General features: G+C 43.3%; 1 protein-coding gene across 6 annotated transcripts in view; it reads right to left on the bottom strand.

Moving 5' to 3' along the window:
- Positions 1 to 6,993: 6,993 nt before the first annotated feature.
- Positions 6,994 to 23,947, bottom strand: part of STON2 (stonin 2) — a 184,604-nt gene continuing 167,650 nt past the window's right edge. For all 6 annotated transcript variants that reach the window (XM_070378420.1, XM_070378423.1, XM_070378424.1 and 3 more), the window contains 2 exons: positions 16,145 to 16,347; positions 6,994 to 14,236 (listed from right to left, as the gene is read on the bottom strand). In XM_070378420.1, the coding sequence (XP_070234521.1) occupies positions 14,153 to 14,236; positions 16,145 to 16,347 (287 nt within the window). In that variant the 3' untranslated portion in view covers positions 6,994 to 14,152. The remainder of the gene's footprint in view (positions 14,237 to 16,144; positions 16,348 to 23,947) is intronic.

The raw sequence follows: 23,947 nt of genomic DNA, 5'->3' as shown, positions 1-23,947 counted from the left end.
TATCCATTCATCTGTTGATGAACGTCTAGGTCGCCTCCATGTTCTAGCTATTGTAAATAGTGCTTCAGTGAACATTGAGGTACATGTGTCTTTTTCAATTTTGGTTTCCTCAGAGTACATCCCTAGTAGTGGGATTGCTGGGTCATTGGTGGTTTTATTCCTAGGTTTTTAAGGAATCTCCATGCCATCTTCCATAGTGGCTGTATCAATTTACATTCCCACCAACAGTGCAAGAGCATTCCCTTTTCTCCACACCATCTCCAGCGTTTATTGTTTGTAGAATTTTTGATGATGGCCACTCTGATTGGTGTGAGGTGATATCTTGTTGTAGTTTTGATTTGCATTTCTCTAATAATGAGCAATGTTGAGCATCTTATCATGTGTTCGTTAGCCATCTGTCTGTCTTCTTTGGAGAAATGTCTGCTTAGGTCTTTTTCCCACTTTTTAATTGGGTTCTTTTTCTGGTATTAACTTGTATGAACTGTTTGTATATTTTGGAAATTAACCCTTTGTCAATTTTTTCATTTGCTATTATTTTCTCCCATTCTGAGGGTTATCTTTTCACCTCATTTATAGTCTCCTTTGATGTGCAAAAGACTTAAGTTTAATTAGGTCCCACTTGTTTACTTTTGTTTTTATTTCCATTACTCTAGGAGGTGGGTCATAGAGGACCTCGATTTATGTCATCGAGTGTTCTGCCTGTGTTTTCCTCTAAGAGTTTTATAGTTTCTGGTCTTATATTTAGGTCTTTAATCCATTTTGAGTTTATCTTTGTGTATGGTGTTCCGAAGTGTTCTAATTTCATTCTTTTACACATAGCTGTCCAGTTTTCCCAGTAGCACTTATTGCAGAGGCTATCTTTGCCCCATTGTATATTCTTGCCGCCTTTGTTGATAATAAGGTACCCACAGGTGTGTGGGTTTATTTCTGGGCTCTCTATCTTGTTCCATTGATCTATATTTCTGTTTTGATGTCAGTTCCATACTGTCTTGATGACTGTAGCTTAGTAATATAGTATGATGTCAGGAAGGTTGATTCCTCCAGCTCCATTCTTCTTTCTCAAGAATACTTTCACTATTCAGGGTCTTTTGTGTTTCCATACGAATTGTGAAATTTTTCATTCTAGTTCTGTGAAAAATGCCATTGGTGATTTGATAGGGATCACACTGACTGTAGATTGCAAGCTTCTTGATGGGATGGATTGGCCATGGGAAAAACCAGGTCTTGCTCTGGTGTACAGGGCCTTGCTCAGTAAAGCTTTAATCCAATTATCTGCTTATGGGTGGGGTTGCACTCCCTCCCTGGTAGTTGTTTAGCCTGAGGTGACCCATCCCTGGGGTCTTTGGGCTCTTGTTGTTGTTGTTGTTCAGTCACTCAGCTGTGTCTGACTCTTTGTGACCCCATGGACTGCAGCATGCTAGGCTTCCATGTCCATCACTACTTCCTGGAGATTACTCAAACCCACGTCCACTGAGTCAGTGATGCCATCCAGCCATCTCATCCTCTGTCGTCCCCTTCTCCTCCTGCCCTCAATCTTTCCCAGCATCAGGGTCTTTTCTAACGAGTCAGCTCTGCACATTAGGTGGCCAAAGTATTGGAGTTTCAGTTTCAGCATCAATCCTTCCAATGAATATTCAGAACTGATTTCCTTTAGGATGGACTGGTTGGATCTCCTTGCAGTCCAAGGGACTCTCAAGAGTCTTCTCCAACACCGCAGTTCAAAAGCATCAATTCTTCAGCCCTCAGCCTTCTTCACAGTCCAACTCTCACATACATACATGACCACTGAAAAAACCATAGCTCTTACTAGATGGACCTTTGTTGGCAAAGTAATGTCTCTGCTTTTTAACATGCTGTCTAGGTTGGTCATAGCTTTTCTTCCAGGGAGCAAACATCTTTTAATTCATGGCAGTGATTTTGGAGCCCAAGAAAAAAAAGTCTGTGACTACAGGTTCTGTGGTAGGGTTGATGGTGAACTCCAAGCGGTTTATGCCAAGGGAGCCTTCCAGTGCCCCCGTCCCTGTGGTGAGCCCCTGCCGACCCACACATCCACAGGAGCCCCTCCAACACTAGCAGGTGGTTTTGGTTCCGTCTCCTGTGTGGTCACTGCTCCTCTCCTCTGGGTCTTGGTGTGAACAAAATTTTGTTTGTGCCCTCTGTGACTGGAGTCTCTGTCTCCCCCAGTGCTCTGGAAGACCTGTAATCAAATCCCACTGGTCCTCAAGGCCAGATTCCCTGGGGATTCCCAGTCCCTTTGTTGGATCCCCCAGGCTGGGAATCCTGATCTGGGGTTCAGAACCTTCACAACAGTGTAAGAACTTCTTTGGGTATTACTATTCTCCAGTCTGTGGGTCACCCACTCAGCAGGTATGGGATTTGATTTTATTGTGATTGCGTCCCTCCTACCGTCTTGCTGCGTCTTCTTCGTTGTCTCTGGACGTGGGGTACCTTTTTTTTGGTGGGTTCCAGCAGCCTCCTGTCCATGGCTGTTCAACAGCTAGTTGCAATTTTGGTGCTCTGCGGAAGAACACACATCCTTCCACTCCCCCTTCCTGAACCGGATGTCTGTGGTGGGCCTAGACGTTCACGTACACCCCTGGTTGTGGCCTATACCATGCTCCAGTCACTGCAGGCTGTCTCCATACTGCCAACCCGAGTTCTCTCCCCAGGTGCGGCCTCCGAAGCCTGAGTTTCAGCGCTCAGCCCCTGCCTGCTCCAGCAGACACAGGCCCGAGGCTCAGCACAGAGTGACGGCCCAGACCGTGTGTGTAGGTCTCTGTTTTGCTTGCCGCAAACCAACAGCTGCACTCTCCTCCAAACCTTTGCAGCTTCCTGTCTGTCCTGCTTTGTCTTGAGTACTCTTTAAGTTCATCATTTTAAAGTCTCAGGAGAGAATATATTAGTATATACTTGTTAGTTTGGTAGCAAAAGAAAGAGCAAGTTTTGGATTTTTTAAATGTTAGGTTTCTGATAGGCTACTGGCAAGACTTGCAGGATAAACACACTCAGGTTCAGTAGGTCTAAATTGTTGATTCTCCTTTGCCCCAACATTCAATCTGGTCACCAAATATTTGTATCCCTTGCACTGAGCATTTCTTTTTTGCATTGCAGTTGTCATCCCCTTATTAGATGTAATTATTAAGAGAGTGAAATTGAGGCATAAGTTTTGTACTGCCTAGTGTCATGTATGGATGTGAGAGTTGGACTGTGAAGAGGGCTGAGCGCCGAAGGATTGATGCTTTTAAACTGTGGTGTTGGAGAAGACTCTTGAGAGTCCCTTGGACTGCAAGGAGATCCAACCAGTCCCTTCTAAAGGAGATCAGCCCTGGGATTTCTTTGGAAGGAATGATGCTAAAGCTGAAACTCCAGTACTTTGGCCACCTCATGCGAAGAGATGACTTACTGGAAAAGACTGTGATGCTGGTAGGGATTGGGGGCAGGAGGAGAAGGGGACGACAGAGGATGAGATGGCTGGATGGCATCACCAACTCGATGGACGTGAGTTTGAGTGAACTCAGGAGTTGGTGATGGACAGGGAGGCCTGGCATGCTGCGATTCATGGGGTCGCAAAGAGCTGGACACGACTGAGCGACTGAACTGAACTGAGCAAACTGGGAGAATTCAGCATTCTTGCAGCATTTCTAACAGCAGTAAACCTCTGAGGTGCATAGAGAAAGAAAAGCAGCAGTAGATTTCCCAGACTGCAGAGGCTCAGAAAGGGAAAGAGAAGTTGACTTCAAGAAAGTCTTAACTAAAATACAGAATGAATTTTAGTCATATTCAGTTGCATGTTGATTACACTTGCTGACTCATTTTGGTTTAGGTGCACTTTGGCCATATACTGAGAAAGCAATAATAGCTGTTGCTTTTTAATGAGGAGGATAAAGCCAATAAATATAAAATGTTAAAATGCAGCAGATCAGCATTAAAGGCAGTAGAAAAGATGTACAATGGGGGCTTGTTCAAAAAGAGTTCAATGTGGGAAGAAATAACTGGAGACTGTCCCAGTTTCTGAATTATATATATATCCTTTTCTCTGCTACTGTCAGCAGATTAGTTTGGGCTTCTGGGACTTTATCCCTATTGGTGAAAAGAAGAGAAGGGAGGAGAGCAGAGGGGGCTAAGAGAGAAGTCTTGACCCCGGGTCCGCTCTTGACAGGTAGAGAATAGATTTCATCCCATTCTTTTCTGTTGAGACCTAGACTGTGTTTGGGAAAAGTACCTGTATTTTGGTTTTAACTCCTACTGAAAAATATTATCTGTAATTTTGAGACCTCTAAATAAAAATCGTGAATAAGTTCTCTTTGAGATCTAACACATAATTCTCTTTGGTATGGAAAGATACTTCAGCATCTTTTCTTGGGTCCATAACAGGATGTGATGGAGTGGAATTAAAAATTGCCTTGTGTAATAAAGTGAAGTATAATGGATATACTTCTGTTCAAGTTACTTGGTCTGCCATTCCACTCAGTGGATCTGTGAGGCAGATAAAAGATGCTGTCAAGCCTGAAACAGTCAATTCACATCGCTAAACTCAGGGAATAATTGTGTGACTCATTTGAATGATTTCTCCACATTGACCGTGAACTGGAAGGCACTTTTCAGGGGGCTGGGATTTTGGGTGGTGATGATTCGGGTGGTATCCTCCATGAAGAAGCTGAAAAATTAAGAGTCACAGAGTGACTTTCATTAAAGACTGACACCCTAGTCTATTTTGTAGACAATTTAAGTGATTTTCAAGAGTGTTGAAACTTCAAAACTTAATTCCCACTTAAGATGGGATTTTAAGAAGAGTTTTCAGTTCTCCCTTGGCAGTGAAACAGTAAGTCTGGGGACTTGAAGGATTGGTGCCTTTACTCAAGCTAGAGCTAAGTGAGAAAGATCTTTAATAAGAATTCCCTCCGTGGGTTATTGGCAATGAACTTTAGAAACAGGGATATGTGATGCTTTGTTTTAGGTTCTTTCCCTGCTGTAAATACTCACCATTGATTTTAAACTAAAGTAAGCATCAATTGTACCACCAGCCTTGAATTATTAGTGCCTTGACGCATGGAGAGAGGGGGCTGCCATCATTAAATAAGATCTAAAATACTTGGTACAGGTGGTGTCACCAGAGTATAAGTACTACCTAAGTGTTCAGTCATGTTATTATGTCTAGGGAGTCAGAAAGTGCCCATCGTGGAGGAATACAGAGCACACAGTAGGAAGTGATGAAAGAGGAGCTGAGAGGAGTTTAGAGTGAGAGCTGACAGGTGACACGGAAGACGTTTAAATCCTCGTCTTCACTTCCTCTCATTCCCAGCCCTTCCTCCCCTACATCCTAAGGAACCCCAGGAAGCATACTTGGCTCCCAAAAGTTACTTGAGTAGTTGCTCCACTTGGATATTAAAAGAAAGGGGGATTTTAGAAAGCTAAAACCTTGTGACAGCACAGGAACTAGACAATTAGGTCTCAACATTTGCTCAAGAGGACTCTGGGCAGATAGGAAGGGAAGGATAAGGGGAAGGAGTAGAATATCCACAATCTAAGAAAACCTTATGTTCCTATTTGGCTTTTCATCCTATTGTATACCTGATAAGTTACTAATATAAATTACTTTTGCGCCGACTAGGCTATGAAACTCTGTGTGTTCTGTTCAGGATAGAGTTTTCTCAAAGTAGGCACCACTGAATTGGCCTGAGTTCTCCCCTTGTGGATAACTGTATTTTGCAATAAGATGTCTATGGTCTGTTTGAACTAAACAAAACACAGATCTCTCTTTCTTGTTTACACCAAAAAAAAAAAAAAAAACAAACCAAAAAACCACCCTTTATTTTCCTTGCCTTTAATCTTTCCCCTAGACCAAAACAACCTGCATGTTGCAGACAGATTAGTCATTCCAGAATAAAGCTTTCTTGGCAAGATCCTCAAGTGGCTCCATGGCATTTACGAGACTGAGTCCAGCCACAAGCTGGAGGCCAGCTCTCCCACAGCTGGCCCCTCTGTCACTTGTACCTCTTGGTGTGCATGAACCCCTGACCCAGGTGAGGCTTATCTCTTAATCCAATTATGTTTATATTTGCTTCTTCCCAACTCTAAACCCCTGTTCTCTTGCCACTGAATTCAATTTTATCCCCACCTCCAGGCCTCACTGAAAAGCCGTCTTTCTTATGAAAACCTCCCAAGTATTTTAGTCCATAATGATTTTTTTCCCTGCATTTATGTTGACATTAGTCATTTGGACTCATCAGTGAATTAAACAGTTTTTTGTTGAGTGCTAACAATATGTGTGGATGTGAGAGTTGGAATACAAAGAAAGCTGAGCACAGAATTGATGCTTTTGAACTGTGATGTTGGAGAAGACTCTTGAGAGTCCCTTGGACTGCAAGGAGATCCAACCAGTCTATCCTAAAGGAGAGCAGTACTGGATTTTCATTGGAAGGACTGATGTTGAAGCTGAAACTCCAATACTTTGGCCACCTGATGTGAAGAGCTGATTTGAAAAGACCCTGATGCTGGGAAAGATTGAGGGCAGGAGAAGTGGACGACAGAGGATGAGATGATTGGATGGCATCACCGACTCAATGGACATGGGTTTGGCTGGACTCTGGGAGTTGGTAATGGACAGAGAGGCCTGGTGGTTCATGGGGTCGCAAAGAGTCGGACACAACTGAGCAACTGAACTGAACTGAACAATATGCCAGGAACATAATATAAATAAGTGTGTTATTTGATTATATTCTGTTTTATATTTCTCACTTATTTATATATGTATTTTCTTACTGCCAAAAAAATCCCTATAAGAACTGTTTTCTTACAGAATTAGGCACAAAGTAGGAATGCAGAAAATATATCTTGAATTCACTAAAGTATATTCATGATAAACAACTTAGGATACAAATCACTTGGTTACTTGTCAACTTATGATCACTCACTGTATTAACTGGGTGATGAGTCTTAATAATAAACATTTTTTATTATGCTTGATCAAATTAAATCTTGCATCGTGACAGATTTTGTTTAAAAGTTTTTATTAATAGGTCTTTTTCATAGCTCAAAAAGGGGGTTACAGATGATAATCAGCAGAACAATTGAAAACAAAACCTCACCTCCTTAGAGTTAGCCAGTGTGTAGACTTTATTACATAGGCACATATTTTTTTAAGTAAACTTTTTACATAAAATAAATCACAACACTGAATGAGGATGGATGATGAAGAAAGAAAAACCCAAGCCTTGGACCAGCTGAATCGTTCACTGGGACCCTGGGTCCCTCCATCCTGACATATTGAAATTCACGATGAGCATCACAAGTGGAAAGTGAGGAGGGGGCGCTCTTTTATCACTTCCAGGCTTAACACACTGGTTGTTTCATTTCCTGAATACGGTAAACTTTCTCTAGGTTCTGTTGGCAGGCTGACACAAAGGTTAAATGAACACTGACTCAGAGTGAGAGCTGTTCATATTCTTCCCTCTGCTTCCTCAGTACTTCAAAACCCTTAGACGCTCTGGTCCAACTAACTGCTTGCTGTCAGGACCTGAGTGCACATCTGCTTCCCCAGAGCTGCTCCCATTGGGAACCACATGAGGACACTGACCCTGAAGCACACGGAGGCAAGACCGTGGAGCTTAAGGCGTCAGTCACAGTGCAGCTAGAGGGAGACTGCAGCCAGCGCTGAGGGCTCGATCTGAGGCAGAAGATGGGGCCGGAAGGAGGAGGAGGCTGGAATTTCTTCCTCTGGCTGGCTGGAATTAAGCCATTACATTTGACCAACTCTTAGTACTAGAAACAAAATCATACTAACACATACCACAAAGGAGATGCTACTGTGTAGCTTGTATGTGGTTTTAAAAAAATTAATAGTTATATTTTCCTGTTACTAAAAGATCGGATAGGGAGGACCGGCCCTTTCTCTAGTCTGGTTTTGCCATAACTATGTGACAGATATTCCCAGAATCTTTCCTGTTTTTTCTTCCTTCGATCTCCAAAGTCTTTTATATAAAAGGACATATTTATAAATTGTTGGTCAGCCTTCCATATCTTGGAGGGTTAGACCTACTTCTGTTTCGGGTAGTATCCAAATCCTGTGAAGTCCTCTTCACCCTCACACCACTGCTGTGCTGGATGATGCTAGGGGAACTTCCGGAGCAGGGTGCCAATGAGATTACAATCCACCATGTTTCTCTGTGTTTTGAAGGCAGCTTCTAAATAGAGGGTTGCAGGGTCATGTGGGCAGACGGTCAATGATAGAGACATAAAAAGGGGAAAGATGGGCCAGCTGCTTTCCCCAGTATTCAAATCCTAAACTTCCTGCTTCTCAAGACTGTATGAAGAGTCCTACTGACATGGAGTATGACCAACGGTGGCACCAGAGCACCGTTTATGCAAGTGGAGCTGGAAAGGACCTGCGGGAACAATTAGTCCGGCGTCTTCACTTTTTTAGCTGAGGTTTCTGAAACCCAATTGGAAAAATAGCCAGTGACTTGCCATGATGATTTTCTCTATGACCGTGTCCTTTAAAGATTCCTAGAAACCCCGGTTCTCTTTACATCAGCAGTCCGCAGTGTCCTTAGCTCCCATTACAGAACTGGCTGCTGGGACAGAACCTTGACCAAATACTTGTTGAACTCAATTACCTCTATTGTTTACCCCTGCCAGGCAAACTTAGTATTCCTGGAGCTCCTTACTTTTAAGGGATGACCTCTCATTCACATATTTTGAGGTTTGGTGGCCAGTGCTCTATTTGTCATTTCTCTGTACTTTATATTTTTTGATTCTGTTCTTTCATAACTTTTCATTAAATGCCATTATTATTTGCCTCTCTTCAGGCACTACCAAACACATTACTATGGATATTTTCTGCCTTTACAGGCCTGGAATATTACAAATTCAGAGATACTTTTTTTTTTCCAGTTGTTAAAAGAACTAGACTCTTAACCAGACTTGCTAAGGCACCATTAATAGAAATGTAAAAATTCCATTTTCCTGGTTTAGTGAATACATGGGAGAACACTACTGATACACACATTTATTTTCTACCTTGTTGACTGCCTTAAACATCTCTTTCACTTTTAATTCCTTAAATACATAAATATGAGCCACAATATCGAAAGCAAGTTTCATTTACAAAGAACATAATTAAGAAATGAAGAAACGGTGACTTGTAGGGAATTGGCACTTAAAGATTGGTCATGTTTAGAAAACATGTTTAGAAGTTGGTGAGAGTGCTATGACTAATTTCATAAGAGCTGTCACGGTTCGGATGACACTTATTAGTGAAATGTTAAGAGATAATTCCTTTATTGGATGATATTTTTTGTGGATTTAGTTTTTTGGCCAGTTTTGTTTGAAGTTCCTGTTGCATTTTTAACATGGCCTACACTCTAGATATGCCAGAATTAACTTACAATCATCATTCATAGAAGAGTTAAAGTTACCATTCCCAACGGAGAAAATTTTAAAAAGTAGGCTCGATGGCAGCGCTTCCTATTCACATCAACTTAATATTTTCAAGAGTTGGAGGAAAATTTCCGGATCATTCTGTTTTCCCACCACCATGAAACTTACAAGATTTAAAGCAGTTCTGAAATCCTGATGTTACTTGACAAGTTTCAGCTTACTGTCTCAGGCCTCCTTACTATCAGGTCTCCTTCTTACTATGATAACAAAATAAACAGCGACACTGGTGAGTGGTTACTGTTAGGGAAAACGAAAGACCTAGCACACGAGACTGCCCACGATTCTAGCAAATGCTTCCTTCTCCCACGGACCATTCGAAGAGACAAGGCTCGGGCTCACAGAGCTCTCTGACTTGCCGGAACAAAACTGAATCAGTAATCCAGACTATTGACAGCATCTGTGCTGCTGTTATCTTTGGGCACAAAAATGTTTTTCAATATGAATAAGGTTCACTGTAGTTTAAATTCAGCTGCACATTAAGTGCTTAAGTGCTCACAGTTATTAGTTGACAGTGGAGGCAAGAAAAGAAATTACTTAAGTGCTCCAGGAAATGAAAGCGTGCTTGTATGCTTTAAGGTTAATGATGTTTGATGATAAGGAAGGGTTAGGTAGTCTTGGAGTCTCAGGGTCAGTATTCATTCAGCAAACATTTACTGAATACCTAATAATTTTTCTTTATTACATAAATATGTTTGTCCTATCGGCATGGATTTAAGGTAGCTGAAATTTATTATATTCCAAGTTTGGTGCTAGATAGTAGAAAGAAAGAATAAGATACATTTCTTGCCTCCACGAGTCACATTTCTTGGGAATGTGAATTTCTGGGGACCTACTGATGCTAAAGCCAAAACTCCAATAATTTGGCCACCTCATGTGAAGAGCTGGCTCATTGGAAAAGACCCTGATGCTAGGAGGGATTGGGGGCAGGAGGAGAAGGGGATGAAAGAGGATAAGATGGCATCACCGATTCAATGGACATGAGTTTGAGTGAACTCTGGGAGTTGGTAATGGACAAGGAGGCCTGGCGTGCTGCGATTCACGGGGTCACAAAGAGTTGGACACAACTGAGCGACTGAACTGAACCGAACTGATTTCCAGTATACTCTTGCCTGGAGAATCCCATGGACAGAGGAGTATGGCGGGCTACAGTCCAGGGGTTGCAAAGAGTCAGACACAAATGAGCGGCTAACACTTTGAAGCTCCTGCCCTCATCTATAAGATCTGAAAAGAAATTACTCTCATTTCAAATAAGAAATATTTTACATTAAACAACATTCTCAGGAATTCCCTGGCAGTCCAGTGGTTATAACTGAAAGCTTTCAATGTGGTGACCCAGGTTTAATCCCTAGTCCGGGAATTAAGATTCTGCAAGCCACGCAGTGCCCCCCACCTCCAAAATAACGTTCTCAAGAGTTATGAACCCTGAAAATAATGCAGGATGGTCAGGGCAGGTGGGGGGCGGGGGACAAAATAGAAAAAAAAAAAACAACTGTCCAGATTATATTTAAGTGAAATACAAAATTTTGATAAGACATAACTAGTACTATGTTCACAAGAGTAAGAGTGGCAAAGGGGGGGTTAATGGTCTCCCCCCAAAGTACCTCATATTCTCTTGTCTGATATATCATAATGAGAGCATTTCTTATCTTCCTTTACTATGAAGTCATAAAGCAAGTCACCAGCCTCAAAAAAAAAAAAAGCACAGCTCTTGATATCAAGGGACATCTAATTTATGTTCTAATAGTAACAGTCTGTGTACTGGTAAAATGAATTCACTTCTAATATTTTCACATTACTGGTAACATAGAAAAGGAATATTTGTGGCTATAGACACACAAAATAGAAATCCAGGGTAGCAAACTTACAATCTGCCTATCAAAAAGGTATTTCTCCAACTGTGTTTTCTATGTAGGCTATTAACAAAACTACATAGAAACTATGTCTAAAAATAAGTAGTCTTACATTTTGCAATTCCCTAAATGCTACCCATAAACAATTTCTAAAATACAGAGGAAAAACAAATCTGATGAAATCAAGATGTTAAGTTTTTAAAAATGAATGATAATTTGAATGTAGATAGCATGGAAGGAAGTTTTCCAACCCTTGGTTTTAAAAAAAAAAAAATCCAGGTAAAGCACAAAGGCAATGAGAATTAACCAATAGGAAAAAAGGCCAACCACCAATACGTACGCGATGCCAGCAGGTGAAGCGGAGCTCTTGAGAGGGTGCAGGGCTCTAAACTTGGGTAAAGAAGGTGTTAGAATACGCTTGACCTTGACAACTCTTCCAGCCATCTCAGTGCTTCTATGAGGAATCCTCAGGCGCTTTTAGCACAACGGGGGAAGGGCTATGCCTTGGAGTCCCCCCACTTGACAAAGACCTCTAGAGGAACCCACCGTATTTCAAAGAGCATGAAAAGCCACTTACAAACTAAAACCAGGTAGAGTTAGAGTCCTATTACTGCTGAAACTAAACATCTATGTAGAAGGTATCTTGGTAAGAACCTTGCCTACATCCAATCTTAGAGTCCCTTTCATGGCATTTAGGAGAGATGGGTTATTTTAGCTTTTGCTTGGGTATCTATAGCAACTGGAAATTCTACTAGTTGAGTCCATTCCTCTTTAGAATAACTCCTATTACAAGGTTCTTTCTTGTGTTGAAGCAAACATCTGTCATCTATTAAGCTCCTCTTTTTGCCCTTTGAAGCAACACAGGAAAAATCCAGTTCCTCTCCCCTTTTATAGTTCAATGGAGATTTCAAGGCAGCTATTATATCATCCTCTCTTTTTCCCTTTGCAGCTATATCTTCTGTTCTTCAGGGGAACTATTTCCTGGTTCCACATATAATCAGACTCTTCATGGTCCTGGCCACCTGACTCTGGATGCAATAATTTATTAATGTCTCTCTTAAAATGCAGTTCCCAGAAGGGAACCCAGTCCTCCATGCAGATGTGGACTGAGCTGTGCCGCATGCAGGGCTCCCTGGATTTCTGTCACCACAGGCCGAGTGTGTCCGTTTAGCCATGAGATACCCCTAACTCAAAGCTGGACTCACATTTCCCTACGAAAACATTCCTACAAAAACTGCTGTGAAACCAGGACTTTCTAACACCTTTCCCATTAACACACACATCGTACACACATAGGTGCCCTCATCTATACTCAGAAGGTTGCATTTAAGAAACTCAGAATATGGAAGTCTCTCGTTAATGCCTGTTCAATTTTATCCTTTTAGTTTCAGTCTTATGTTCACATATTTCAAAAATTATAATGATTTCTGTATCCCAATGTCAGTACATAGTTAGAATTCAGTGAATATTCATGGGATGAATTCATCCTGAATCTACTAGTCAACAGACTAGATATATGTGTCTACTTCTGGGTCATCTATAAATCTGATAGGTGTACTTTCTGCCCCCCTTACTCTCTTCTTCATCAGAGAACTAAGAAGGCAAATAAAAGCTGCCTTTAAATTGTTGAGCTAGTATCCCCTTTGGGATGCGGAGGTACAGAATGTGAGCAGGAGCAGATAAAGAGAAAGAATACTGAGTGTCCTAGATCCTTGGAATCAGGATTTAAGGTTCCCAACATTAGAAAAATATGGCTTCCCCCTATCTCTACCCTAGAGTCTTCTGCCTTTCAGATCTATTAGAATACTGTGATTATCAAACTGTGGATTTTTAGGAAAAACTCATACAAGCTTAATTTTGAAACAGCTTTTAAAATGATCTTTTCAAATTACATTTCCTGTAAAGTCTGAGTTAGAGACACACAGCTGTCTATTGGCTATGAGGTATAAAATGGAGTTCCCAAAATGCCCTTGACAAATGCCTGAGATAATATGTATCCATTTATTTCAGGAGTCAGAAATGGCATATATTTTTCAGTGTGAATTTAGAAAATCACTGAGCTTGAAGCTGTCTCCTGAATTGAATATTATCTCAAAATGAACGTTCCTTTTCCCCGGAATGAAGAAAAATAGCTCAATTTTGCTTTCCCTTCAACAGCCACTCTGCAGAATACAGGGCTAATTACGGAATTTAAAAGCATCCTATTGTGCCCTTTTCCCCATTGTCTATTGTGACCCAGGATGGTGAACCCTGGGACTGACACTTTAGAAAGATGGAAAAAGCGTTTCAATCTCGAACCCGGAAGAAAACATTTCAGAAACGTCCTTCTTGCATAGTGCTAACGTTTGAAGCACGGAGACACCCATGAAAGGTCTAGCAGACCCAGAGAAGAAATTGGTTTTGTACCTTTTGTCATTTTTTCTCTAGAGGGAATGATGGAGGTGGAGTCTTGGTTAATTAACTTCTCAAGAAACTGTTTTCCAGAAATTGATTGACAGATGAACATCAGGAAGGAATTGCACCAATGCTGTAGGGGGCGGCGGGGGTGGGGGGGTCTTTTCCTGACTATTATCAGTCACGACAAGCAACACGCAAGAGCCGTGAGATAAGCAAGAGTGGAGATGAGGCTTAATTATACGGTAAGCTCCACAGGCCAGGGGACCCGAGAGCTTCAAGCATAGTCAGAGCCTCTCTCAGGCAGCCACCTTAGGGTTCCTGTTAGAATACAGGTAACTGCAAACAGGACACTCTATACCCTGTTCCCCACAGGGAGGAGCCATGCTAGGTACTGACTTGAATTTCAGCTATTCAGGAAGACATCCTATCGGGCTGCTTGGGTCAGGAACCCCTGCAAGACAGGCTCATCACTGGACCCCGCACTCCTTGGGATTTTCCATGTCGTCTCCTTCCAAGTCCAGCTTCAAACTCTTTTTTTGCTCAATTTCCACCTGTCAAGGAATAAACATCGGAGAGAAATAATCAGAAAGAAATATCAGGAAAACATCCCAACAACTAACCAAAAGAGAAAAACCTCACTAGGTTCTTTGAGAGTGCTCCTTATAGTTTGGTTAATGTTCTGGGGTTTAGCCACACCAAGCTACTGGGCCTGTGTACATCATGGCTTTGAATGTGCACATGCCCTTGGCTTGGTCTGGAATTGCTCTCCCTCTCAGTCCACCTGGGAAATCCTTCTTTGCCTTGCACAGTTGCTCAGAGTCTCCTGTAAAGCTATTCTTGACTCCCCAGGTAGAATCAGGTGCCCCCCTGGGTATACTTCCCCTGCACCCAGTACACTTGCCCAGCCCCACCACACCACAGGCTCTGTAAGACAGGGCAGGCCCTTTTTAACTGTTAAACCCCAATAATACAGGCATACACAAAGGTTTATCAAATGAATGGATTTCTTTGCAGTTGGCTGTTTACACTCTCTATGACTTTGTCCCTTTAAACAGTCTGCGGAGAATTCCCTGGCAATCCAAAGGTCAGGACTCTGCACTTCCACTGCAAGGGGCACAGGTTCGATCCCTGGTCAGTGAACTAAAATCTTACCTGCCATGCGGCACAGCTAAAAAAAAAAAAAAAGTGTCCAATAGTATTTACAGTTCTGCCTGTATCTTTTGCAGAATACTATAGCTGTTAATTATAAAGGGACTAATCAATTAATCTTGTCTTGAGAGTGACACAGCTCATCCGAAGCCTTTTGAGAAGTCAGGCAGGGAATCTTTTGCGTTACGGAGCTTCATAATGAAAGCTGCTTCCCTCAATACCAATATTTATAATAATGAGGGAAAGAATTCAAGACAAAACAGCTGACTATGGTCATGTTTGAAGTGCTGAGTTTTTTTTTTTTTTTTCCTGGCCACAAGATGGAGTATTTGTTCTTTTCGGTAGTTGAATGTTTTGGATCACACAACTAAGGAAACATTTAAAGAACAATTAAACGATGGTATAAATCTAAGCATGTTATTATGAATAGAAAATTATTAAACCACTTTGCCAAATCCTTCTTCAGTATGTCCCCCCCTCCCCATTTTCCATCCCCTTTGGCATTTAATCTCCCGTGTGTGTACTCAGTTGCTTCAGTCGTGTCCGACTCTTTGCAACTTTATGGGCCTTAGCCCGCCAGGTTCCTCTGTCCATGGGATTCTCCAGGGAAGAATCCTGGAGTGGGTGGCCATGCCCTCCTCCAAGGGACCTTCCCAACCCAGGGATGGAACCCGAACCTCGATGTCTCTTGCATTGGCAGACGGGTTCTTTACCACTAGAATCTCTTCCTACTGAATCTCTTAACTCCCCAGGATATAATCACTCTTTATGTCAGAACTCTCCAGCTTCACGGCCCCCTATGCAGCCCTGATCCTGTTACTACTATAAAGGTTTGCTTGGCTTTTGAGATTGCTCTGTTACAGCCCAGTGACCAGGTCAGATGTGTCTTAATGTCACTCAGATCCACTTCATCAACATCTGCAGCTGAAATATATGCTTAGAGTTAGCATTTTCCTGAGCCTGCCTGCACTTCCAAGCCCACTCCACTGCACATAAATTATATGATAAAAGAGTAATAATAATCCCCTTACCCCATGACTCTTTTGTTGTTGTTCATGACAACTGAGACATTATATCCTCCTCTTTCATTAGCCTCTATTTCTCTTTCCAGCCTTTCTGTTGCCCACGAGCGGGATTATTCATTTAGCTCGGAGCAGACTCAAGCCCAGCTATGCACGGTGGGCCACCTCCACGGTGGCCGGAGCGCCCGTCTGCACCCCGGGCGGGCATTGCTAAAAGGAATGGGAGCAGGGAGCGTTTGGGGGTAAATAGACAGACTTGGAAGCATTAGCCAGATGCCCCGAGGCTACCTTGTAGCTGTAGTGTGCGGAATAATTGACCCACTTCCTGACGTCCGTCTTGTCTTCCACTGAGATGGATCTCACAGCAGCTTTGGAGGCAGACGTTGTAGGCATGCTGAACTCGACGTTCACATGATTGGCAAATCTGGAAGGCACTTCCCGGTCCGAGCCAAGTTCAAGGTGGCAGAAGAAACAGTGTGGGTGACCAGAAGCTATAAAAGAAAAACAAAGAATCTAGGGTTCGGGTTCTTTGGCGAAGAAATGGAAGGAGAGCCTGAGCAACAAACAAAGGAGGCCTGGCAGCCTTTCAGAGGGTCCAACGCTGAGCAGAGGACTGGCCTCGGCAGAAACCACACTGCGTGTATATGCCTCAGACCGTTGGATGTAACACTGTCTCATTTTGGTAGCCTGGTATCCTAGCAATAAAACGCGGGACCTGGGAAATGAGGCTCACTCCGCCTGCTCAGGTCAGAGTGCCACGTGAACACAGCACAAATACCAAGAAACAGAGATTGTAGATTGGCAGAAAGGAACAAAAGAGATCAGCACTTAGCACCTAATAAAACATCCAAGACAGCCACCTGGAGCAAAATCATCAATTTCTCTTGAAAGCTGAATTGAATTTTCTTCATAGCCGTTCATTTTTTTTTTTAAATGCTTTTGGCATGTTTTCCAGGTGAATGAAATATGTAAACAACAAAGCCCTTAGAAACTGCACATAAGCATTAGGGAAGCATGGTTTCCCAGCTGTCTCCCTAGGAAGACATCTTTCCCAGTGGTCAAGAATCTGCCAATGCAGGAGACCCGGGTTCCATCCCTGGGCCACGAAGATCCCCTGGAGGAGGAAATGGCAACCCACTCCAGCAGTCGTGCCTGGGAAACCCTGTGGACAGAGGAGCCCGGTGGGCTACAGTCCATGGGGTCCCAATGAATCGGACACGACTGAGCATGCAGTCATGCCCATGGAACACCCGAGCGAACACAAGACTAACAGCCAGGACCTGTTAGTCCTGGATTTGACTTGCAACTCTTCTAAGTGTGAGGACCACACACCCAAATCCTTTGTTCTCTCCAGGCTTCTTCCTCAAGGATGAAGTGCAGAGTTGGGGGTTGGTGGGAAAGGGTGAGCTGAACAAGGCCAGGCATCGGCCCTTACTGCTATTTAACTCTGTAAATCTGTGGCTGGTTCTGCCGTATCTGGAAGGCAAACTTATGGTCTGATTTTCATCTGAAGATTGTTACCAGATTATTTGAGGCAGAAGAGCCAGAGCTGAGTTCCCTGCCTCGCCACGGACGCGTCGCCGCCGCCACTGGTCAGATGCGGCAGGAGGCATTTTCTGAGAACCCTGAGCCAGGTTGTGAGCAAAGAGTTTGCTGCAGATTCTCTCACTGCATCATCACAACCGTCCTCTGAAGCTGTGCTTTGTTTGTACAGATGAGGAACTAAGGCTTCGGGAGGTGAGCTTGGCCGCCCAGGATCATAGTTAGCAAGTGGCAGAGCCAAGAAAACTGGACCTAGCGGTCCGCCTCCCAGACGCTCTTAACCGATTTGTCTCTGTGACAGCCTCACAGTCCTCAGACCTCGGTACCAGGTTTGCAGGGTGACAGGGGTGGAGAAAAAGCCTTAAGGACCCCGTAAAGCAACTCACTAGGGATAAACAGTGTGCCTCTGACTTCATGATGTAACTGAAACAGCCCTTGGTTATCTGAGTTTCCCCAAATAAACAATTCCAGTTTCCTCTATTGGTCTGGGCAGGACTTTTTAATCTCGGAGAGTGAGGACATACACACCCGCTCTCCAAGGAAAACATTACGGAGTGAAGTATTTGTTTTGCTCTGTTTCACAAATGTAACACATTTCAGTGGTTCTTTCTAAAAAGCAATACTTAAGAAAAAGATTGCAGTTTTTTCGGAAAGGAATTTAAGATACATGTAGTAGTAAAAATTACATTATTTTAAAATGAATTGATTCAGCTTTTTTTAAACTGTATAACCACAGATGTCATTATACAGCCATCACTTACTGAACTTTTATTATAGGCCACAGACTGTGCTAAACACTTAAAAGCATTATCTAATTTCATTCTTATTAATGAAATAATAATATTAATGAAATAATAAGGGTATTAATAACGCTGTTTCATAAAACAGGAAACTGAGATTTCTCTGAAAGGTTTAAGTAAATTGACTGAGGTCACAGCCATTAAACTGTAGAACTGGGAATAAAATTCATATCTAAGTGCCTCCAAATTATGTCCTAGACTCCTCTCAATATATTGCTATTCAGATCAGATCAGATCAGATCAGTTGCTCAGTCGTGTCCGACTCTTTGCGACCCCATGAATTGCAGCACGCCAGGCCTCCCTGTCCATCACCAACTCCCGGAGTTCACCCAGACTCACGTCCATCGAGTCAGTGATGCCATCCAGCCATCTCATCCTCTGTCATCCCCTTCTTCTCCTGCCCCCAATCCCTTCCAGCATCAGAGTCTTTTCCAATGAGTCAACTCTTCGCATGAGGTGGCCAAGTACTGGAGTTTCAGCTTTAGCATCATTCCTTCCAAAGAAATCCCAGGGCTGATCTCCTTCAGAATGGACTGGTTGGATATCCTTGCAGTCCAAGGAACTCTCAAGAGTCTTTTCCAACACCACAGTTCAAAAGCATCAATTCTTCGGCACTCAGCCTTCTTCACAGTCCAACTCTCACATCCATACATGACCACAGGAAAAACCATAGCCTTGACTAGATGAACCTTTGTTGGCAAAGTAATATCTCTGCTTTTGAATATGCTATCTAGGTTGGTCATAACTTTCCGTCCGAGGAGTAAGCATCTTTTAATTTCATGGCTGCAATCACCATCTGCAGTGATTTTGGAGCCCAGAAAAATAAAGTCTGACACTGTTTCCATTGTTTCCCCATCTATTTCCCATGAAGTGGTGGGACCGGATGCCATGATCTTTGTTTTCTGAATGTTGAGCTTTAAGCCAACTTTTTCATTCTCCACTTTCACTTTCATCAAGAGGCTTTTGAGTTCCTCTTCACTTTCTGCCATAAGGGTGGTGTCATCTGCATATCTGAGCCTATTGATATTTCTCCCGGCAATCTTGATTCCAGCTTGCGTTTCTTCCAGTCCAGCGTTTCTCATGATGTACTCTGCATAGAAGTTAAATAAGCAGGGTGACAATATACAGCCTTGACGAACTCCTTTTCCTATTTGGAACCAGTCTGTTGTTCCATGTCCAGTTCTAACTGTTGCTTCCTGACCTGCATACAAATTTCTCAAGAGAGAGATCAGGTGGTCTGGTATTCCCATCTCTTTCAGAATTTTCCACAGTTTATTGTGATCCACACAGTCAAAGGCTTTGGCATAGTCAATAAAGCAGAAATAGATGTTTTTCTGGAACTCTCTTGCTTTTTCCATGATCCAGCAGATGTTGGCAATTTGATCTCTGGTTCCTCTGCCTTTTCTAAAACCAGCTTGAACATCAGGAAGTTCACAGTTCACATATTGCTGAAGCCTGGCTTGGAGAATTTTGAGCATTACTTTACTAGCATGTGAGATGAGTGCAACTGTGCAGTAGTTTGAGCATTCTTTGGCATTGCCTTTCTTTGGGATTGGAATGAAAACTGACCTTTTCCAGTCCTGTGGCCACTGCTGAGTTTTCCAAATTTGCTGGCATATTGAGTGCAGCACTTTCACAGCATCATCTTTCAGGATTCATTACAAGGTAGACAGAGGAGTTTCTTAATTCAATAGCAACCTCAACAACAGTTTTATCTCATTGCCCTTATTTACATATTGTTGGAACATTGAAAATCATAACTTTCCACAAAACTGACCCTCCTCTTCTCACCCCACCAAAGAGTATTCACAGCAAATTCTATGAAAACAACAGTCTTTCTTGAGTTCTAGCATCAACCAATGGATGCTGGGGCTCGTGGACAGACGTGCTGTGTGCTCAGCTGTGTCTGACTCTGACCAGCAGGCTCCTCAGTCTCTAGCCTACCAGGCTCCTCTGGCCAGGCAAGTTTTCAGGCAAAAATACTGGAGCAGGTGGGTTTCCCTGGTGGCTCAGCCAGTAAAGAATCTGCCTGCAATGTGGGAGACCCAGGTTCAATTCCTAGGTCTGAAAGATCCCCTGGAGAAGGAAATCGCAACCCACTCCAGCATCCTTGCCTGGAGAATTACATGGACAGAGGAACCTGGCGAGCTATAGTCCACGGGGTCGCAAAGAATCGGACATGACTGAGTGGCTTAAACTTTCACTTTCACTAGAGTGGATTGTCATTTCTTACTCCAGGGGATTTTTTCTGACCCAGGGATCAAATCTGCGTCTCTTGTATCTCCTGTATTGGCAGGTAGATTCTTTTTTTTTTTTTTTAATATAAATTTATCTATTTTAATTGGAGGCTAATTACTTTACAATATTGTATTGCTTTTGCCATACATCAACATGAATCTGCCACAGGTGTACACGTGTAACCCATCCTGAACCACTCTCCCATCTCCCTCCCCATACCATCCCTCTGGATCATCCCAGTGCACCAGCCCCGAGCATCTTGTATCATGCATCAAGCCTGGTCTGGTGATTCGTTTCACATATTATATTATACATGTTTCAATGCTATTCTCCTAAATCATCCCACCCTCGCCCTCTCCCACAGAGTCCAAAAGACTGTTCTGTACAACTGTGTCTCTTTTGCTGTCTCACATATAGGGTTATCGTTACCATCTTTCTAAATTCCATATATATGCACTAGTATATTATATTTGTGTTTTTCTTTCTGGCTTACTTCACTCTGTATAATAGGCTCCAGTTTCATCCACCTCATTAGAACTGATTCAAATGCATTCTTTTTAATGGCTGAAGCAGGTAGATTCTTCACCACTAATCCATCTGGGGAGCCCAACAGATAGGGAAGTGCAATTTTGAAAGCTAGTATAGTTTAATTCATTGGAATTAAATTAAAATTGAATTCATTGACTCATTGGAAAAGACCCTGATGCTGGGAAAAACTGAAGGCAGGAGGAGAAGGGTTCGACAGAGGATGAGATGGTTGGATGGCATCACCGACTCAATGGACATGAGTTTGAGTAAACTCCAGGAGTTGGCAATGGACAGGGAGGGTTGGCCTGCTGCAGTCCATGGAGTCGCAAAGAGTTGGACAAGACTGAGCGACTGAATTGAACTGAACTGATAGTTTAATTCACAGTAATGTACTAATTAGCTCACAGATTATGTCATCTTATTCAATGACGTTGAGAAAATTTAACATTAAAATTCAGCCTGCTATTTCTCATGGAAGGGGAGCCCTACTGGAATTGTTTTCTCTTTATCTGATCTAACGAGAACTGTAATTCCAGCAAAGAAACCTACCTGTGCAGGACAGAATGTTTTGTTCCCCGGCAGACAGCCTGGGAAAGCACAAAACTTGTTCTGAGTGCCTTCTAGGAATCAGGAACGCCCTTGGGGTTAGAGTGAGAACGCGGACGGGCCCCGCCAACGGGAGCCATGTAGGAATCTAGTGGGGGGCTTGTTAGCCTTTTGCTGGCTCGTTGGGATTGCCCTGCTGTGGCTGCAGGCTTGGGGTGCTGGCAAGGCCTGGGATGCCGGCTTGGCCATAGCTGCCTCTCAGCCTGACCATCCCGTCTCCAGGAGCTAGGGTTACAGGGCCACCACAAGTGGGATACACGGGCAGAGGTTCAGTCGTCTTCCACTGCAGAGACGTGAGGATTCTGACAAATAATAGCCTTACAAAGGCACCTTCCCAAAGCTATCTCTAGACTGAGACAGAAGAGCTCAGAAAGGCGACAGTTACTAATAGGTCATCACCAACTCTCTGGGTTCATGGGTGGAGCCCCGGATGGGGAAGGCAGGGGGCTCAGAACACCAGCAACGGTAAGACCCTGCAGTCTGCCTAGAATTCAGATCCTGTACATTTCCAGTTGCCAGAAATGGGGTGCTATCAATTTCCTGAACCGATACAGAAATATACTGTTAGCCGAAGTAAAATAAGAAGTTCTCGGGGCGGGGGGGATTTCACTTCTAAAAACATACAACCATGACAGCAAATCAGTAATTGAGGAGGCGGCGGGGGTAGGTTTAAGTGAGAAACATCCCCAGATATTCTTGCCATGTCGTGTATTTTAACAATCGTTCACAAGTAAGGTGCCAGTAACCCGGAAATAACCTACTCGATATATAGGCTGTACTGACCTGGCCTTGAGCATGCTGAATACTTCCTGCCGTGGGAAGCCTTAAGGAGACTAGTTGCTGTTGCTTGAGGACGATGTATTCCCTATCCTGTATCTACTCCTTTTTTAATCTGGTAACAATCTTCTTTTTGTTTTTTTTTCTTCTCTCTCTCTGAGAAATACTCTTCCCCAGCACGGCATCTCGGGAGAAGGAAATGGCAACCCACTCCAGTACTCTTGCCTAGAGAATTCCGTGGACAAAGGAGCCTGGTGGGCTGCTGTCCACAGGGTCGCACAGAGTCAGACATGACTGAAGCAACTTCAGCTGCAGCAGCAGCAGCAGCAGCCCACTGTGTGTCATCTTGGTGGTCATGTCAGTCACGACCTTCAAGCCTTGGGAAGTGACACGAAACGGCTTGCAGTGGTTTGTCCCAACGGCTGCTGCCTGAGGACACCTCCCAGGGCTCCTGCCTTCCAGAATTATCCTTTCTGAAGCCTGCTTGATCCTCTAGTTCTCCGAGACCACCTGTATCTTCCGGTCTCTCTCTTTTTGCTGAAAGAAGCCAGTCAGTCTCTGCTGCTTATAAAGCCCCTCATGTGGTACCTTTCAATATTTGAGAGAAGGAACTTTGAAGCAAAGGAGGTATGTGAGGAAACTGCAAATCCCTGTGCTCATAATGGAAGTTACTTCAAGTTTGTGTCTGTTTTGTATGACCTAGCTAGAGGCAGCGGGGGTATCGAGAATAAAAAAAGACCCTGGATGTGATGGGTCAGGTCACTCCTGGTCCTTAATTTTCTTGTCTGTGGAAGGAAGAGGTTTGCCTAAGTCATCCCCCAGGTCCCTTCCAGCTTGAAAATCCAGTTATTTCATAAGGAAGTGACCTGAATCCAGGCTTACTAAATTGCAGAGCTGAAAATCCCAGTAAACAGAAACCAGAGGCCCTGTTTTTTGTGATGTCACCCCTCCAGCAGGTTAAACAGCGATTTCCCCTCTGTGACCTTGGTTCTGTTCTCAGGGGGCATCTGTGCCACAGGAGAGGTGAGAGGTGAGGGCCTCTTCTCTCTGCCATCAATTCAGATGGGCCAAGACAGAAATCCCGGTGCTGTCAGCCAGGTGATACCGTGCTGGCCTCAGAGAAGTGAATGAGCAGGCGCCGAGAGGAAGGCTTTAAAAATCCTGCCCGTTTAGCAACAGGGTGTCCAGTCCAGCCTCAAACACAGAAGCCCAATTGTCCCTTCAGTCTGCACCACTACACCAAGCGTCGACACAGAAAGCCCTGGTGTGTGTCCCCCGCCTGTCTCGCTGGGGGAGCTGACATGATCGTATTGCCTCTTGGCTTCATGTCATATGGCATCTAGGGTAAAACACAGCCACTCCACACTCCCAACAGGAAAATGAAGACTCTAATTATGTTGTTAGGATTTAACAGGGAGAATGGAATAAAGAATATCTGCATAAGGGAAACTTTAACCAACAGTTTTCCCAAATATTTGTTGTTGTTGTTGGCCACAATACCCACTTTTGTTTATTAGAGATGAGAGGTGGTTTCAAGGACCATGGGTTTTATTGCCTGCCATTGGGATCGCCCAGACTTACTCTAAGAAATAAAACTATT

This window comes from Bos mutus, chromosome 10 (assembly GCF_027580195.1).
Source record: "Bos mutus isolate GX-2022 chromosome 10, NWIPB_WYAK_1.1, whole genome shotgun sequence".
In the NCBI taxonomy this organism is placed as follows: Eukaryota; Metazoa; Chordata; class Mammalia; order Artiodactyla; family Bovidae; genus Bos; species Bos mutus.
This window is presented reverse-complemented; position numbering and strand designations above follow the sequence as displayed.